The sequence below is a fragment of the Pleurodeles waltl genome, chromosome 7, assembly GCF_031143425.1.
Source record: "Pleurodeles waltl isolate 20211129_DDA chromosome 7, aPleWal1.hap1.20221129, whole genome shotgun sequence".
NCBI lineage: Eukaryota > Metazoa > Chordata > Amphibia > Caudata > Salamandridae > Pleurodeles > Pleurodeles waltl.
In genome coordinates, this window is record NC_090446.1 from 1024997421 (window position 1) to 1025017260 (window position 19840).

Genomic DNA, 19840 nt, shown 5'->3' on the forward strand with positions numbered 1-19840 from the left:
GCGTTCCATCCATCACTTGTTCTTTTTGCATTTGTTACCTTAAGTGGGACTGGTATGCCCAGACGTGGATCCCATGCTCCCCATGCCACTGGAGTCAGGCTGGCCTGGCTGATGAGGGTGCTATACCCCAAAACTGGTCCAAGGATGCTTGTTTGGGGTCCAGGGAGGCCTGGAAGTTTGGGCTAGACCTTTCTCATGGGGAGCAGGACCAAGACTGATTTGCATATGGATGGGTCCAAACTGGAATGGCATGGGTAGCAAAAAAACAATTGATTTAAGCCCAGATTTCTGTGCTGGGGATGTATGTTTGACATTGTTTAGCATTCCGTCCATCACTTGTTCTTTTTGCATTTGCTGCTCTAAGTTGGAAGGGTATGCCCAGACATGGGTCCCGTGCTCCCCAGGCCACTAGAGTCAAACTAGCCTGGCTGATGAGGGGTAATACCCCAAAATGGGTTCCAAGATGTTTCTTTCTGGCCCAGGGAGGACCTGGCGTAGCGGTGTGGGCTGGACTGTTCCCATGGGGAGCTGTGTCAAGACTGATTTGCATATGGCTAGGTCTGAACTGGGATGGCATGGGAGTAAAAAAAATATGGTTTTAGGCCCGTTCTCTGTATTGGGGTGAATTTTGACATTGTTCAGCATCCCGCCTATTTGTTACCGTGAGTGGGACAGTATGCCCAGACGTGAGTCCTGTGCTTCCCATGCCACTGGAATCAATCTAGCCTGGCTGATGAGTGGAGATACCCCAAAACCAGTCACAGGATGCTTGTTTCCGGTCCAAGGAGAACCTGGCCTGGTGGTTCGGGCAGGACTGTTTGTAGGAGGCTGGCTTGGCTTATAGTGGGTACCAAAGGTACTTACACCTTGTGCCAGGTCCAGTTATCCCTTATTAGTAGAATAGAGGTGTTTCTAGCAGCTTAGGCTGATAGAAGGTAGCTATGGCAAAGCAGCTTAGGCTGAACTAGGAGACATGCAATGCTCCTACTATACCACTTATATCATATGCACAATATCATAAGAAAACACAATACACAGAGTTACTAAAAATAAAGGTACTTTATTTTTATGACAATATGCCACAAGTATCTCAGTGACTACCCTCAGTAAGAAGGTAAGTAATACACACAAGTTATATGTACACAAACCACAAATAGGTAAGTAAGAGTCAGAAAAGTAATGCAAACAGTGTAGAATTACAATAGGTTGCAATAGGTAAGCATAGGTCTAGGGGCAACACAAACCATATACTCCAAAAGTGGAATGCGAATCACGAATGGACCCCAGACCTATGTGAGCTTGTAGAGGGTCGCTGGGACTGTAAGAAAACAGTCAGGGTGTCCAAGATACCCCACCCCAAGACCCTGAAAAGTAGGAGTAAAGTACACCTACTACCCCAAGAGAGCACAATAGTTGTGATAGGGGGATTCTGCAAGAACAACAAACACCAGCAGTGCACTGACAACGGATTTCCGGACCTGAGGACCTGCAAGGCAAGGGGACCAAGTCCAATAGTTGCGACAGTGTCCGGGGGGGCAGGAGCCCAGGAAACCCCGGATGAAGGTGAAAGGAAGTTGCCTCCGGATGGAAGAAGCTTGGATTTCTGAAAGAACGAAGAGGACTAGGAACTTCTCTTTTGGCAGGAAGATGTCCCACGTTGCGATGAAGGTTGCAGAAATACTGCAAACAAGCCTTGCTAGCTGCAAGGGTCGCAGTAAAGGTGTTCGGGTGCTGCTGAGGAGCAGGAAGGACCAGAATGTCGCCCCTTGGAGGAGGAGACAGAGGGGGCGCTCAGCAACTCAGAGAGCCCTCACAGAAGCAGGCAGCACCCGCAGAAGTACCTGAACAGGCACTTGGAAGATTTGTGAACTGGAGTCCATGCAGAGTTACAAAAGAGGGTCCCACGACGTCGGAGGCAACTCAGCGGGTTGAGCACTGCAGGACAGAGTGCTGGGGACTCAGGCTAGGCTGTGCACGAAGGAAATCCTGGAAGAGTGCACAGAAGCCGAAGCAGCTGCAAATCACACAGTACACAGGTTTGCAGTCTAGCGTGGAGAGGCAAGGACTTACCTCCATCAAACTTGGACTGAAGGGCCACTGGACTGTGGGAGTCACTTGGGTAGTGTTCCTGTGTTCCAGGGACCACGCTCGTCAGGATGAGAGGGGACCCAGAGGACCAGTGATGCAGTCTTTTGGTGCCTGCGTTAGCGGGGGAAGATTCCGTCGACCCGCAGGAGATTTCTTCTGAGCTTCTGGTGCAGGGTGAAGGCAGGCAACCCCCAGAGCATGCACCACCAGGAAACAGTCGAGAAAGCCAGCAGGATGAGGCGCTACAATGTTGCTGGTAGTCATCTTGCTACTTTGTTGTGGTTTTGCAGGCGTCCTGAGCAGTCAGCGGTCGATCCTTGGTAGAAGTCGAAGAGGGAAATGCAGAGGAACTCTGGTGAGCTCTTGCATTCGTTATCTGAAGAATTCTCCAAAGCAGAAACCCTAAATAGCCAGAAAAGGAGGTTTGGCTACCAAGAAAGGAGGATTGGCTACCAAGAAAGGTAAGAGCCTATCAGAGGAGGTCTCTGACGTCACCTGCTGGCACTGGCCACTCAAAGCAGTCCAGTGTGCCCCCAACACCTCTGTTTCCAAGATGGCAGAGGTCTGGGACACACTGGAGGAGCTCTGGGCACCTCCACTGGGAGGTACTGGTCAGGGGAGTGGTCACTCCCCTTTCCTTTGTACAGTTTCACGCCAGAGCAGGGCTGGGGGATTCCTGAACCATGTAGACTGGCTTATGCAGAGATGGGCACCATCTGTGCCCATCATAGCATTTCCAGAGGCTGGGGGAGGCTACTCCTCCCGAGCCCTTCATACCTATTTTCAAAGGGAGAGGGTGTAACACCCTCTCTCAGAGGAATTCCTTTGTTCTGCCTTCCTGAGCCAGGGCTGCCTAGACCCCATGGGGGAAGAAACCTGTCTGAGGGGTTTGCAGCAGCAGCAGCTGCAGTGCAAACCTGAAAAGGCAGTTTGGCAGTACCCGGGTTCTGTGCTAGAGACCCGGGGGATCATGGAATTGTCCCCCCAATGCCAGAATGGTATTGGGGTGACAATTCCATGATCTTAGACATGTTAAATGGCCATGTTCGGAGTTACCATTGTGACGCTATACATATGTAGTGACCTATGTACAGTGCACACGTGTAATGGTGTCCCCACACTCACAAAGTCCGGGGAATTTGCCCTGAATGATGTGGGGGCACCTTGGCTAGTGCCAGGGTGCCCACACACTAAGCAACTTTGCATCCAACCTTCACCAGGTGAAGGTTAGACATATAGGTGACTTATAATTTACTTATGTGCAGTGGAAAATGGCTGTGAAATAACGTGGACATTATTTCAGGCAGGCTGCAGTGGCAGGCCTGTGTAAGAATTGTCTGAGCTCCCTATGGGTGGCAAAAGAAATGCTGCAGCCCATAGGGATCTCCTGGAACCCCAATACCTTGGGTACCTCAGTACAATATACAAGGGAATTATATGGGTGTACCAGTGTGCCAATGAGAATTGGTAAATTTAGTCACTGGCCTGCAGTGACAAATTTAGAAAGTAGAGAGAGCATAAACACTGAGGTTCTGGTTAGCAGAGCCTCAGTGATACAGTTAGGCAGCACACAGGGAACACATACAGGGCACATACTATGAGCACTGGGGCCCTGCCTGGCAGGGTCCCAGTGACAGAAGGACTAAAACAACATACATACAGTGAAATATGGGGGTAACATGCCAGGCAAGATGGTACTTTCCTACACTGTTCCTATGGGGAGCAGGGCCAAGACTGATTTGCATATAGCTGAGTCCAAACTGGAAGAGCATGGGTAGCAAAACAAACTATGGATTTAGTCCCAGATCTCTGTACGGGGCATGAATGTTTGACATTGCTCAGCATTCCATCTATCACTTTTTCTTTTTGCACTTGTTGCCCTAAGAGGGATGGATATGCCCAAACCTGGATCATATGATCCCCATGCCACTGGAGTCAAGCTGGCCTGGCTGATCAATTATCAATGGGTATTTATAGAGCACAGCTTATCACCCGAGGGGTATCCAGGCGCTGGAGGGGTGCTGTTTGGTGCTGGTGGTCTCTCATTGTTGAAAAGCCATTTCTTGAGTTGTTCCTCAAATCGGGAAGGGACTGAGTGGTTCACAGGTGGAGGGGGAGGTGCGTCCAGGTCTTTGCGGCAAGGTAAGGGAAGGAGTGGCTTCTGTTGCCACTAAGGTGGACTCTTGGGATGTGTGCAAGGGCGATAGAGGGTGAACGGAGTTCTCTGGTGGAAGGTCAGACGGTGGTTGATGTGTTTCAGTTTAATGTTGTGGAGGGCCTTGAAGGTAAGGGTCAGGACCTTGAATCTGCATCTCCTTTGCACGGGCAGCCAGTGTAGGCTTCTGAGGTATAGGGTGATTCTGGAGCATCTGGGGGGATCCAAGATGAGTCTTGCTGCGGAGTTCTGTATAGTTTGGAGGCGGTTGAAGAGCTGGGTGGTGACTCCCACGTAGATTGCGTTTCAGTAGTCCAGCCTGCTGGAAATGAGGGCCTGGTTCGATGTTCTTCTGGCTTCTACGGGGATCCATCTGAAAATCTTTCGGAGCATGTGGAGGATGAGGAAACAGGTAGAGGCAACCTGTGTTTATGCAACATGTGAAGGTGAGTCTGTTGTCGATGATGATGCTGAGGTTTGCCGGCATGGTCTGTAGGCATGCCTGAGGGCGACTGGTCACCAGGTGTCATCCCAGGGGGATGCTTTGTTTCCGAAGATGATTACTTCTGTCTTGTCTGATTTCAGTTTTAGGCAGTTGGATTTCATCCACTCTGCCACTTTGGTCATGGCGTTGCTAAAATTGGCTTTGGGGTTGGTGTGGTCTTCGGAAAGTGACAGGATGAGTTGCTTGTCATTGGTGTATGAGATAATGTTGAGTCCATGGCTGCATACTATGTCTGTCAATGGTGGCATGTAGGTGATAAAGAGTGAGGGGCTGAGGGAAAGTCCCTGGGGAACACTGCAGATGATGTTGTTGGGTTCCATGATATAGAGAGGGAGACAGACTCTTTGGGTGCAGCCTCTGAGGAATGTGAGGATCCATTTGAGGACGTTGCTCTGAAATCTCATTGTGGTGGAGTCTGGTAATGAGTGATTGGGGGGGAACGGTGTCGAAAGCTGCTGTGAGGTCAAGGAGAATTAGGGCTGCTTTCTCTCCACAGTTGAAGAGGGCTCTGATATCATTGGTGATCAGGGCTGTCTTGATGCTGTGGCTGGTGCAGAATCCTGCTTGGGAGGTATACAGTAGATTATGTTCTTCTAGGTGTTTGGAGAGCTGTCGATTCATGGCTCTTCCTTGTACTTTGGCAGGGAAGGGTAGCAGCGAGATCAGGCGGTAGTTCTTGAGCATGCTGGAGTCGGGGGATGGTTTATTCAGGAGTGGTTTTACCTCTGCTTGATTCCATGCGTCGGGAATGGTGGCCATTGTGATGAGGTGTTGAGGATGGTGAGAGAGAGCTACTGTTCACACTCTGTCTCAAGTTTAAAATGTAGTGTGGGCACAGGTCGTTGGATGATCTGGAGTGGGTTGCGCTCATTATGGCGGTTGTTTCCTGGGTTGTTAGCATTTTTTGGTTGGTGACCAGGGGGATGTGGGTTGCATCTGTCAGGGTTAGAATGTGGTCGAGGCTGGTGGTTTGGGGGCAAAGTTGCTGTAGATGGTGGCTATCTTGTCATGGAAGTAGTCTGCCAAAGAATCACAGAGGGCCTGGGAGGGATGGATTGTGTTCTCCATGGCTGCAGGATAGGAGAACTCTCTCATTATGCTGAAAATCTCCTCAGCGAGGTTGGTGCTCTTCTCAGGGTGTCTTTTTTGATGATGGGTGATACCCTGAAACCAGTCCCAGAATGCTTGTTTCCTGTTCAGGGAGGACCTGGCCTGGCTGGTCAGGCTGGACTGATCCCATGAGGAGCAAGGTCAAGACTGATTTGCATATGGCTGGGTTCAAACTGAAATGGCATGTGTAGCAAACAAATGATGGGTTTAGGCCCAGATCTCTGTACTGGGGTGAATGCTTGACATTGTTCAGCATTCTGTCCATCACGTTCTTTTTGCACATTTAGAAAGTTAGCAGTTTCCTGCCCTAACAATTTGGTGGCTGAAGCCTGTCCTAGGGGACATGACTGGGTGTAGTTGGCTGATGAATATTGCTTATTCCTCTCAGACAGCTACACAATAGCAGGATTAGTTGTGCCAGGATAGGCTATAAGCTAGCAGTATCTGGCACAAAACTGGGCACGGCCCCACTTGCAACTGAATAGGCTGTGTTCTTCATTCACACAAATGACTTGTCACCCTTGTATTGTTCATGCAGCTAGCTTGCAGCCAGGGCAGGGAAACATGAAACTTTAAACACTTCAAGGGAAATCTTCTAGAAATGTTTCCTACTTCAAAGAAGGCACCAGTAATGAAAGTAGGATCCTCGGACTCACTCTTCAGTTCACTTCCTGGACTTGCAGAAGTATTCTTAATAGAATGCCTGCTGCTGTAGCCTGCCGTGCCCGCCACAAGACTGCTTCACTAAACCTGGAAGGATTGCTTTGACCCGGTCTTGCATGACTAGATGTCCACAGTTTGTGCTTTAAACTTTTAGGTTTTACATTAAACTTTAAAAATTCATAACTCCGGTTCTACTGATTGGCTTTTTGCTATTTTGGTGTCAAATAATTTATTAAAATGTACTCTTTTTGAAAAATAAATGGTATGGGATTTTTTGGTGTTGTGTTTCCACTTTATTACTGTTTGAAGTGCTGCATACATATTTTACACATTGCCTCTAAGTTAAGCCTGACTGCTTTGTGTGCAGCTGCCAGAGGGTTGAGCACAGGTTAATTTGGTCTTTGCTTGTGTTTCACCCTGACAGGGATTGTGTCTGTTACTTGACCAGGGTTAACACCCCAGTCAACCAACAACCCAATTTCTCACATATGGCAACAAATAGGATTGTGTTTTTTTTAAGGAATTCCATAAAAAATCCATAAATAGTCCTCAGTTCCTCCTCATATAAAAATGGAAGTGACACATGACAGGACAGCCAACAAATATATGTCCTTGGATCTCTAGAATATAATAGAACATAGGAGTTCTGTTCCCTACTGCATATAAACAATGGCTTCTCCTTTTATGCTTTAGCAGATACTATTGTCTCCAAATCAAGGGCAGCGCTATAAACGGGTTGAAAAGTGTATCTAGAAATAATTTCACTACATAGTTCTGTTATTTACTCACGGGTTGTTTGGCATTCAGTTATGAGTTTCACCAGTGAGAATGGAGAGTAATGTACAAAAGCACTCTTCGTAACAATTAAAACCACACAGTAATCCATTCTAAACACAATTCTATCTGTGGAAATTCTGCCAAGCAATATCTCATACACAACTTATATTATCTCGTACGCAACTCTTAATTGGAAATCAAATGTTTGCGCTACATTTCAGTATTTCTGCAGCATTTCAAATACGTTTTCATGGGGGACTAATAATGGGTCTATTTGATTAGATTACAAAAAAGATGAACGCAAAACTATCCTACCCATTTATTTTATGATTATTACAACTCCAAGAATCTGCTGGCCAAATTACTTTACTAAAGATGCACCTCAGCTATCTTATTTTCTAATTTCCACAGGGCTGATGATTGATTCCTGTTAACCTTCTGGTAGCCCCATGCTTTTACACCCTGAGGACACTGTATTGCTAGCAAAGCAGAAATGTGTACATATTTTGCTTTGCACACAGGCACAAACAAGGCCCATCTGATATGGGCCTGAGGATGCTTGCAATCAGCATGTTGAGGCACCCAAAATCAGTAAAGAGGGTCTACCGAATGTACTGGTGAAGTGGAAAGTCCACCACCACTCAGTAACCGGCAGGCTGCCCAATGTAATTTGTTATAAACTGCACTGTTGCTGTGTTATTCCAGGCATATCTGCTGCCACAGAAGTGCTTTCATCAGAAATAAATACCTGGGGAGGTTGCGATGTCACAGTGACCTGTTCTGCAGTTTTTTTTCTTTCTGAGAAATAAATCCTCCGTGCAAGATTTATTTCTGAGAAACAAAAAAAATAAATGGATCTGTAGCAGAAGGTATTTTCTCCCTCTGATTTCGGGGCCCTTTTTTATTTTCCCAGGCAAAGAATGTATACATCTGGCAGTTTTGAGTCAAAAATCTCCAGAAAGTAGAAACCAAAAATATATGTCAATGGCCACAGTTGAATGGGACCAAGGCGATGTGCCAGTTCTACCATGAGTGAGTGGTGCTCAGGTACACCTCAATAGCCGTGTAAGTCAAAGTTTAAGATTGGGACTTACATGGTCTTAATGCAGTCTAATCCCTCCAGCGTTGGCAAGTCAGACTATTGTTGCTGGTATGGGTCCCCCGAAGTGGGTATGTCAAATTTGAGCTCTACTAAAACGTACAGTTTTGCTGCCAAAAGCTCATAGACACAAGGTTGCTCTACTGCAAGGGTAACATTGCAGCCTGGTTCCAGTTCCAAGGTTTACCAGACATTACACCTTATTTGGAGTTTGGTGGGTGAGGTATTCCGTAAATGTGTAACAGATGTCCTGTACTCTGACTACAAGTTTCAAAGGTGAAAGTGCACTTGTAATATGGCAGACAGAACATCTGCCACTTCTGTGATTTGTGTCCATCAAACTCTGAATATCGGTATAGTAACTTCTGGAGCCCTAAATATTTCAGTGCAGCAAAGCTGAATGCTGTAGCAGGATAGAGCTCTATGTGGCCATGTACCTTCATTGGGAGTTCCTGCTTCTGAAGCCTTTTTCTTTGTGACAAAAAAAATAAAATTTCTTGTGCTTAATTGGCCCTGTCTTCTGCAGGTCCAAAAGTACAATGTCCTAACATTTTACAAGTGCTAGAAAAGTGGTCACTCCTAAAACTCAAGCATATAAGGAGGAAGCTCATAAGGCACATGTCTCAGTTCGATCAGTGGGAAACAGGCTCAGTGACACCTTGCAATCAGGGCTCCAGCAGGATCCGGGGAAGTCTAAATTGGTGTGGCCAGTGGTTTCCTACCAACTGGGGACCCCCTTTCCAGCCTAAGGGTGACTGGTTGCATCACAGAAATCAATGCCAAAACAGAAGTACAATGAGAAGTAGGCTTCCCTGAATCCTTATCTAGGCAGCCAGCAACAGATGTCCCTTTCATGTTTCTTCCAGATCCAGGTGTATTCTGAGGAGCTGGTGATAGGAAGCCCTTCTTATAATGGATATTATCTGAGATTGGTGATAACGCAGCTTGACTGCAGTCCAATGTGTGTTCCAATGTGTGCTAGTGTGACCTATTCCAAAATACTTCGTTCTGGAAAGTCTCCAAAATTTGGCAAGATCTCTGTACTAGTATTCAGAATTCCCCAATACCACCCATGGACTGTCTTATTTCAATGAGGATCAACTTGTGATAAACCGTCCCTGACTCAGTAATGTGGACCTTGCTGATCATGACAATATGTTTGTAGCACAATACTTATTTCCATGTTGTACTAACAAGTAAACACAAGGCCCACTTAGAAATAAATTAGCAAATGTTAAAATTAGGTTTTGCAACATCTCAAAAGCATTTTTCATCATGTTTTTCTGCAGCCTTTTATGCTGCCACTCGTCTGGCTGCCATGAAAGGCCTGAAGCCATGCTTTAACAATAACGCAGGTGAATGCTGTAAATATACATTGCGACCACATTCTACATCTCAAAATGTATACTACGGATGTGTTTCTGACATCATGTTATGCAGCTTTGCTTACTAGTGAAATAAGCCATTTGAAAAGAGTCAAACTTTTACCATATTACAGGCATCATGGTGCATGCACTGCAAGGCTAAAACACAGTCTACCAGTGTCCAGAGTCAAAAATGTCTGTAAAACCTAGCCAAAAAATGCACGATCCTAGAAACTTCTGTTGGTAGGCATAATATATATTTTTGGGTTCAACCTAATCTAATTAATATAGTGGTGGGTGGTAGACCTCTTTGCTAAGGGGTTTTTAATGTTGTCTCACCTTTTGGTAGAATTATAATACTGGTTCTACAATTTCAGAAACTTGTGTGATCATGGGTAATTCTCTCATTTTCTCTCCTTGAGTCTAGGATCTCAATTTAGACTTGATAAAATTTGCCTCCAAACATGCTGAAACACCATGCTATCCTGATGTTTCTGTACAAGTTATTCATTCCAATCAGCAGAATTTGTAGTTAATGATGTTTCCTGGATCAGAACACAAGTGCAAAATTCCAGCTGACAATGGATGTATCCCACAGCCATCCCAAAAGCCATGTTACAGTTGATTAATGAGTAACTTGACCTTATTTAATCCGTCATCTATTTAGTGAAATCTATGGAACATTCTGCTATCGAAATTAGTGCCCAAATGATGGCTGTTCTGAACTTTGGTGAAGGAATTCACAAGCCTCCGCTAATTTAAAAATGGAGTACTTAGAAGGGCTCAACAAATCTTTAGTACACCCCTGTAGTGAGGGAATTCTGTTTTTTTTTTAATTTACAAAGAAGTAGTCATTTCCACAAATTTGACAAGGAAAGCATAGTGAGAAATGGCCCAATCCATTCAACCAGTTGTCCCACCCAACATGGTCTGAACGTTGTACTGCTGGGATTTGTTTCACCACTGTCACCTGACTGGCAGCGAGGTAAAACAATGGCAGCAGTTTAGCCTCTGAATCTCCTTTCTGCAATCCTAGGCATACCTCCCTGTGACTTCCTGGATCAGCGGACCAGCAAGTAGCACAGCACTGCTAAATACAATATAGAGGGTTGCCTCTCTAGAGTGTTGCCAGTACTGGTTGTGCATGCCAGTAGTGAAGTTCTGAGCGCAGAGAAGAGTCCATTTATAATGAAACTGGCAGACCTTTTTAAAAGGTGTATGACGTTCCAGCTTTCAGACTTCACAATTCGTACAGTTTTAGCCAATTTTTTTATATCCCAATATAGAGAATACTAAAACAATGGATTTACACAACAATTAAGGTCTATATAAATATTCCTATACATACTTAGAAAGAAATCTTCGCAGCTAAAATATTCTAGTCTATCTTTCTTTCTATGTCATTTTTAGTTTTCTTTAAACATTAAATGACAGTTCTGTTATAAACTGTTAAAATGGTCTTTTACAATGGGATAGAATGCAATTACACAAAAAGCGAATCAAAGTGCATGCTTTCTTTTTTTTGCTGACTGGACAGAAGAATTAAGTGTATCTGTTTCCCTTGTTCACAGCTTATTTGTCTGACGGGCTACTCTGCATCTGCAATGCTCCAGGTTTATGTGATTGCATTTGTATTTCGTAAAGGGCGAAATAATCCAGATTTCTGGGGCTGCATCTTCATGGTGGTAAGAAAAATGAGCTTTCCCGGTATTTTAATTTACCTACCACCTAAATCTACTAGTGATCTGAAAGTCCATACTGTAAAATTTGTGAGATAGATCTGTGGGTTCAACAAGGACAATATGTTGCTGCCAGAGGGAAACCCCTTTCCAGCGCCCAGGCGCACTTTACTTGAAACCCTATGAGGTAAAGCAATATTCATGAAAATGATTTAATGATGTGACATGTTCAAAGATTTATTTAATTGGATTTCCAATTATTTATGATTCATATGCACAAATCTTGTTTCTCCAACATTATTAATGTTCCATTTAGAATAATCCAAAAGCATAGGCATCCATATCCACAACGTGTCACTCCCTCGCACCTTCTCAATGCATTTCGGGTGAATAACCCTTCATAAGGGGATCTACAAATCATAGTATAATTAATCAGTAAGAACAGATTCCCTTACAGGACACTACCAGCTCACCCCTAGTGTAAACCCATGAGATTGATAGAGGACCATCACTTGCAACTGTGAATATGTGTTAGTAATAAGTTGCTCATCATGCTGCCCCACATGCTTTTGCTGTATCATCAAGCATATGATACTTCCAAATCTCCAAACAAAAAGGGAATGTGCTGGCTGAAATTTTGAAACTTGTAAATCAACAAACAACTCCAGTGCATGACCGTGAAGCAAGCGCCCTTCAAAGAGTGAGGTTAATCAAACAAAATCCAGCTAAAAAAACACTAGGCGAGCCTTAGTGCCATTACATAAATATGGTGGCTGGCTTGCGCTTAGGAAAGGCGCTAAGGTTTTTGATGAAAAACTACGTTAGTGCAGTTTTGCATCCAAAAGTATAAATATTCCCCTTTATGTGCTAGGATATTTAGCAAAACTTAGTAGATTTGAGGTGTGGTAGTTCAAGCGATGAATACAAGATAGCAACAGATGCTCCTTCCCTGCCTTTCGAACTACGGGTAGTGTATTAAGCACAGAACCAGTGTACCGGAAGTGTATGCCTACGCTTCAGCCATATGTGGTTTACCCACAATCAGTGACCATCTATAATTAAAGGTGTGTGTGCGTCCCCCCCAGGCCATCAGTTAAAAAAACTACAACACCCAGAACTCTAAACCAGAGCGATTCTACTGTAAAAGAATGTAACAGGAGTCAAAGACCTGAGTAACAAGGATAACCTACACAGACTGAGGAATGAACATCCTTCCTCCTGTAAATCTGATTAGGATATATGTTTAATGACCAAAATTGTACATGAGTGAATGATAAGAACAACCACTAAACTCACACGACCGGTGCCTCTCATGTGCATTTACATTACAACCCTTAAAGAATTAGTGAAAATGTACCACTGATAAAAAATGGAAACATGAAATAATGAGTGAGCTTATAGTCTATAATCACAAGAAACATACATATTCACAAGAAACTTAAATATTCCAACCCGTTGTTTATTCCGTAAGGTTGCAAAGATCCAATATTTTTATCCAAAACCACTTGGGTTGAGAAAGTCTTTTTTGATTGTCTCTATCGTGTCTGATGGGAGCCTTTTCCAATACTTGAAATCTCAGTTGCCAGATATTGTGACAAGCATCCAACAAATGCATCGCTATGCTGGATGCTTTGATTTTTTCAGAATACTACCTTTGTGCTCAGTGATACGGATTTTCACTTTTCTTTAAGTTTTCCCCACATATACTTTCCCACGTGGGCATTTCAAGGAATACACAACATTTTTGCTATTGCAGATAGCACATTGTCTGAGTGTGATGGAATGTCCTTTCAAGGGATGCTCCACTGTATTGCGTGTGATTATGTTCACAGTTCAAGCGTTTCTGAGTGCCTTTTTGAACGTGTACTGCTGAATGGGTTTCTTATGGGACAGGATTTGTATGCTGTTTCTCGACCTGCTTTGAGCAAAAAGCGGTTTCTCAATAAACATACCACTGAAATCAGGTTCCTTCTCAAGGATTTCCCATCCTTTATTGATGATCCTCTTGAAAGCGTGTCCTTTTGTTGAATATTTTAACACACAGACCATTCTGTTGGATGTTTCTTTTTGGATCTTGGTCAATAGATTTTTCTGATCTAATTTTTCTGCTTGGCTCAAGGACTGATCCAAAGGATATTGGGGGTACCCCGATGTTTGAATTTTGCCACAAATGACTGAAATGACCTAGATAATTCCTCAGAATCAGAGTTAATGCGTTTGAGTAGAGTGAACTGTGAAAATACTAAGGGCCTGATTATGACCCTGGCGGACGGCGGCGGCCGTCCTCCAAGGTACCGCCGCTGAATGACCGCACCGCGGTCAAAAGACCGCGGCGGCCATTTAGACATTTCCTCTGGGCCGGGGGGCGCTCTCCAAAAGAGCGCCCGCCGGCCCAGAGGAAATGCCCCTGCAACGAGGACGCCGGCTCAGAATTGAGCCGGCGGAGTTGCAGGGGTGCGACGGGTGCAGTTGCACCCGTTGCATATTTCAGTGTCTGCTTAGCAGACACTGAAATACTTTGCGGGGCCCTCTTACGGGGGCCCCTGCCGTGCCCATGCCATTGGCATGGGCACGGCAGGGGCCCCGCGGCACCCCCTACCGCCATCCTGTTCCTGGCAGGCGAACCGCCAGGAACAGGATGGCGGTAGGGGGTGTCAGAATCCCCCATGGCGGCGCAGCAAGCTGCGCCATCATGGGGGATTCTAAGGGCAGCGGTAAACCGGCGGGAGACCGCCGGTTTGCCTCTTCTGACCGCGGCTGAACCGCCGCGGTCAGAATGCCCTGCGGGGCACCGCCGGCCTGTCGGCGGTGCTCCCGCCGACCCTGGCCCCGGCGGTCTTAGACCGCCGGGGTCAGAATGACCCCCTAAATGTTTCTTAAATGCCGGATGATGAAAGCTCTTAACCGCTTCATTGCGGGCGTCGGCCAAAATTAGGTTTACCCCTGGGGGGGGGCGCGATCGCGCCCGATCGTGGTCCCCCACCCCCCCAAGGGGTTTAAAAATAAAAAAAAAAAAATTTAAAAAATGAAATTAACAGGGGGTCGCCTGTGAGCAGGGCAACCCCTGTGGGGGTATTACTTTTTTTAAATAGTTGCATGGTTTCCCTGGGGGCCAGAATGGCCATCAAAGAAACCATACAGCTATTAAACAAATATATAGATCTGTATATATAAAGAGAGAGAGATCTATATATAGACATATCTATGTAGATATATCTATCTATATGGATAGATATAGCTATATATAGATGTGTATATATATATATATATATACATATATGTATAGCTATCACTTTTGTCAACATGTGTGTGGTTTCCCTGGCGGCTGCGATCGGCCCCCAGAAAAACCACACCCACATATAAAAGGGATCTCTCTCTCTCTCTCTCTCTCTCTCTATATATATATATATATATATATATATATATATATATATATATATATATATATATATGCTGCACAAAAAAATCGAACGATGGCACTCCATGCAGATTACTGTCCTTTATTTATATCCAAAATTTCATATCAATCCATGTAACTCAGAAATCACAGATTTAGGGCGACGCGTTTCAACCATCATGGTCTTCCTCCTTGGTCCTCCAAGTATTCAAAAAATTGCATCTTATCCATTTTCCCCTCAAAAAACTTACTTTAGAACATTGGAGAGCAATAGTGAATAAGGACACCACGTACCCAGTAGCGCGCCACTGCAACCTAGCACATGATGGAAAATTAGATAAGATGCAATTTTTTGGTATTGACAGGGTAGTGGGTACCCCAAGGGGGGGTGACAGAGAGAAACAATTGAGGAAGTTAGAATTGGAATACATTATTCGATTAAACTGTCGATTCCCCTGGGGATTGAATAAGGATGAAGAACTTCATGTTCATATTGGATAGTCATATATTGTTAAGAATTGGGTCAGGGTTTCAGAGTTTTGTATTTTTCAATATTATTTTGTAATTTTGTTAGTAAAGTCATGTGGTCACCGCACAGGTTCGAAAACAATGTTGAAGATATTGACACATTGTTTATTAGGTTAACTTTGAAGGTTGGATGAAAAATGGTGAATACTAGAGATGATTTGGGTACTTGGGTAATTAATTTTCAAAATCAAAATAGACGTAGAATGCACATGGTAATATTAAAAAAAAAAGTTTAAAAGATTTTTTCTATGTCTATACATTGGATCAGTGGTTATTTAAAGAGTAGGATGGGTCACATGACTTGAATACTTGGAGGGCCAAGGAGGAAGACCGTGATAGTTGAAACGCGTCGCCCTAAATCTGTGATTTCTGAGTTACATGGATTGATATGAAATTTTGGATATAAATAAAGGACAGTAATCTGCATGGAGTGCCATTGTTCGAATTTTTGCTGCAGCATATATTGAATGGGTCCTGTGCCCATTGTCTGAGCACCCACCTCGATAGGAAGAATAGCAGGACTTCTTTTATATATATATATATATATATATATATATATATATATATATATATGTATATATATATATATATATATATTCACCACCAGTTCTCTTACAGTTGCAGCTTGCGTCTTCAAAGCAATGCACATACTTCAACTAACAAGTTTCAACTGTAGCTTTTAGGCAGCAATAAAAAAGTCAAGTAAGTCTTGTGATTATGTTGTTGCTACAAAAGGATCTGACTTTTTGTCTAGTGGCAGTTTTGATGTCATAAAGTAGCGCAGAAGGTTTATATGCCTACTGCAAAGATCAAATCTGTATTTTATGTAAATAACTGAGTAGATTAGTAAAGTCAGCCATTACCTGCGCTATATTACAAATGAAATGTATGTGCGGGGCTATGGAGAGATGAAGGGCCCCTTTTGATGGGTGGTAGTGAGGAATCCTAGGAGGAGGTCATGGGAGTGGGAGCGCGAATAATGATTGTTGGACTGGGCGCTAGAGGCGCTAAAGACTGTGACGATTGGCATGTGACAAGGTAAACTAATAGTGTGTCTTTTTTTGAGTGTCTTTAAAGAACGTGCTGATTGAGGGAAGAAGCGAACATAAGGTGACCTCTGCTGTTGCACGTATCACACACACACACCCACCAGCAATTTTGTGACTGTCTACAGAGACTAGTGTTTTAGAGCAACAGTTTAGCCAGTAGCAGAGATGGCATCTTGTTGGATGACTGCTACTCAAGCCCTCACTTGGGTTATAGAGGACAGCTCTGACGTAGGATCAGATACTGAGACAGCAGATACTGAGACAGCATCTGAGGGATAGGACAATGGCACAGACTCTGGGAGTGATTTTTCAGTTGGAGGAGTCCCATTTGATAACTCCTCTTCCATTGATTATGAGGGAGGTGATGAGGACAGACCTGCTATCCCTTCACAAGCACAGTCTGTGCAGCGGGACAATAGCGGGTTAGCCCAACCCAAAGAGCAGGTGCATGCGGTGGCAAGCACAGAGAGAGTGCTCTCTTGGGAGCTCCCCAATTTAATTCAGCCCCAAATTCCACCACCCAAATCGTATTGTGGAGACATCAAAATTATCTATCACAAAACAACCTGTAAGACAGGTTCCTGCATTTTTGGTCCTGGGCTCGGCGGCCAAATTCGGAAACCTACAGAGGTGTGACTTGTATGGATTCCCCAAAGTTTTCTTACCCAGAATACCCTGCAAAGGTGACATGTTGAATAAAAACTCAGGTTTTCTTGCATTTCTGTCACACAAACTACAGGAATATGCTGTGATCCACAAAATTCCTACTGCCTAGTGTTTCCCCACCTGTCCTGATAAAAATGCTACCCCCCTTGAGTGCCTGTACCTAGTGCCTGTGTCAGGAATGGATCACCCCAGGGTCAACAGTTGCCCTCATGTAAGGACCAACATTGACCGTTCTGTGATCTAGGGCCAGATGCAGGAAAAATCCAATTTGCAACTCGCAAATTGGTATGCAGAACGGTGTCTCAGACACTGTCTGCAACTCGCTATGGGGTCGCAATGACCCACCTCATTAATATTAATGAGGTGGGTCGCTAATTGCGGCCCCATAGCGAGTCTAGGCACTCGCAAACATGGAGGCCTGCTGTCGTCAGCAGACCTACATGTTCGTGACTGCTTTCAATAAAGCAGTTTTTTTTTTAAGTGTAGCCCGTTTTCCTTAAAGGAAAATGAGCTGCACTTAAAAAAAAAAAAAAAAAACCTTTAGTTTCGTTTTTTTTTCAGGGCAGGCAGTGGTCCCTTGGACCACTACCTGCCCTGAAAAAAATGTCTTGGGTCCATTCACAAACTGGAAGGGGTCCCGTGGGGACCCCTTCCAATTTGCGAGTGGGTTACCATCCACTTGAAGTGGATGGTAACTGCGATACCCTTTGCGACCGCATATGCGGTCGCAAATGGTATTGCATTCCACTCCGAATCGCAAATAGAAAGGGAACACCCCTTCCTATTTGCGATTCTGAAATGCATATTGCGAGTTGGTCTGCATGCACATGATATCTCACTTTGCAGCATTTTTTGGAGAGTACACTGAGCTTCTGTGGTTCATTACACAATTGGTTTGCGTTTTTTTAGCTAGATTTTGTTTGATTAACCTCACTCTTTGAAGGGTGCTTGCTTCATGGTCAAGCACTGGAGTTATTTGTCCGTATACAAGTCTCACAAGTTCAGCCTGCACTTTCCGTTACCTTTTTGTTTAGGGATTTGCAAGGATCACATGGTTGATTACACAAGGGAGGGAAAGAAAGGCGCAGAGGATGGCTAATTGGGGTGGCAGTGCACAAGGTACGCTTCTACTGTAATTATTCAAAACATTTGCCACACTTCAAAAAGAAACATACCTTAATTGTAGATGTGAAAATCATTCTTTCACCTCTAAAATGACCGTTTAGAAGGTTAATTGATCCAATTCTTCACGAAGGTGTATGTGAGAATATTTTTCTACAAACATACCATCTGACATAAGCATAGTGTCCTAAACATCCTTCACAAAAATGTTCCATCGACAGCCTATTTTCTTATATGAACTCCAGCTGGAAGATGTAGTTACCTACAATATTTAGGATACAATGTTTATGTCAGACAATATTTTGACAATTATATTCAGCTACGACTCGAATTCAAGTGGCATGACGATTACCTTTTTTATTTTTGTAGAATCAACTTTTAGATCAGTCTTATTCATTTCTTCATTTGGCTCCAAATATCTGCCAACTATCTTTTTATTTTATTACCACTTTTTTTTATAGTGCGAACCAGACCTAAACATGTGCTTTATGTAGGATCAGAGTGTATATATATATATATATATATATATATATATATATGTCACTAATCATTACGTAGGAACAACATTTTCACTTATAAACAATTAACAGGCATAGAACAATAGGAAGAGAAAGTTCTACAAGTATACTCCTGTCAATAAAACACAGAGGGATAGAACTGAGACAGTAATTAACAAAAACTTTGTATTAATGACGAGATGGATAGCTTCGAGTTTTTTAATTCAAAGAAGAATCTCAGTTAGATTGACCACTAATCAGAGGACGTGACGTTGAAACAGTTCCTTTATGGAGGAGTCGGATGGGGAATGTGCTGGTGGGTGGAATGGAATTCCATACGTTGGCCCTCAACATAACCCTGGCGGTCGGTGATAAAGTGGCGGTAATACTGCCAATAGGCTGACGGTAACTACCGGCAAATTATGACCATGGCGGAAAGATCTCCGAAAGACAGCCAATGTACCAAACCGACTGCCAGGGAGGAAACAACAGCCACCACGGCGGTAGCCGCCTACAGCCAGGCGGAGGTAAAAGTTCCGCCCACCATATTATGACAAGACAATCTCCCACCTTTTCCGGGGCGGTACCAATGACATCAAAAGCCTGGTGGAAACACTGCACAGAAGTGAAAGGACTCACCATTGGAGACACAGGGAAGAATCACGCCGCCATGGAGCATGAACTGCATGTCTTCCCATGATCTTCTATGTTCTGCTCCACCACGAACACCAATGCCGGCGAAGACGACGACGGTGAATACAGCCACCTCGCACACAAGGGAGGTTGGGAGGAAAAAGAGAAACACACGCACCACACACACTCCCCCAACACCACACACACAATCACCTGCATTACAAAAACTATTTGACCCCGTAACTCGGATGAAAGATGCAAGGCACAAAACGATTTAAAAAAAGTGCATGTAATGAGTTCAACACAGCATGAAAAATAAGATAGGCAAGATAATAGATATATAAATATGTACACAAAAAGGGACACAGCCCAGTCCACAATGTTTGTAGGCCACATGACCACAGGCCAAAGTCCAAGGCCACACATGTGACCTGCATCAACACGGAGAGAACACTGCAGGGGCATCGATTGGTAAATAGGCAGGCACCACAGGGGGACAGGGGGCACC

The 19840-nt window shown here is 44.2% G+C and overlaps 1 protein-coding gene across 1 annotated transcript in view; it reads left to right on the top strand.

The window, feature by feature from the left end:
- The window catches only part of LOC138245863 (ATP-binding cassette sub-family A member 9-like), a 2236336-nt gene that overhangs the window by 1385907 nt on the left and 830589 nt on the right, over positions 1-19840 (top strand). The window contains exon 25 of the mRNA XM_069199841.1: positions 11333-11446. Within this exon, the coding sequence (XP_069055942.1) occupies positions 11333-11446 (114 nt within the window). The remainder of the gene's footprint in view (positions 1-11332; positions 11447-19840) is intronic.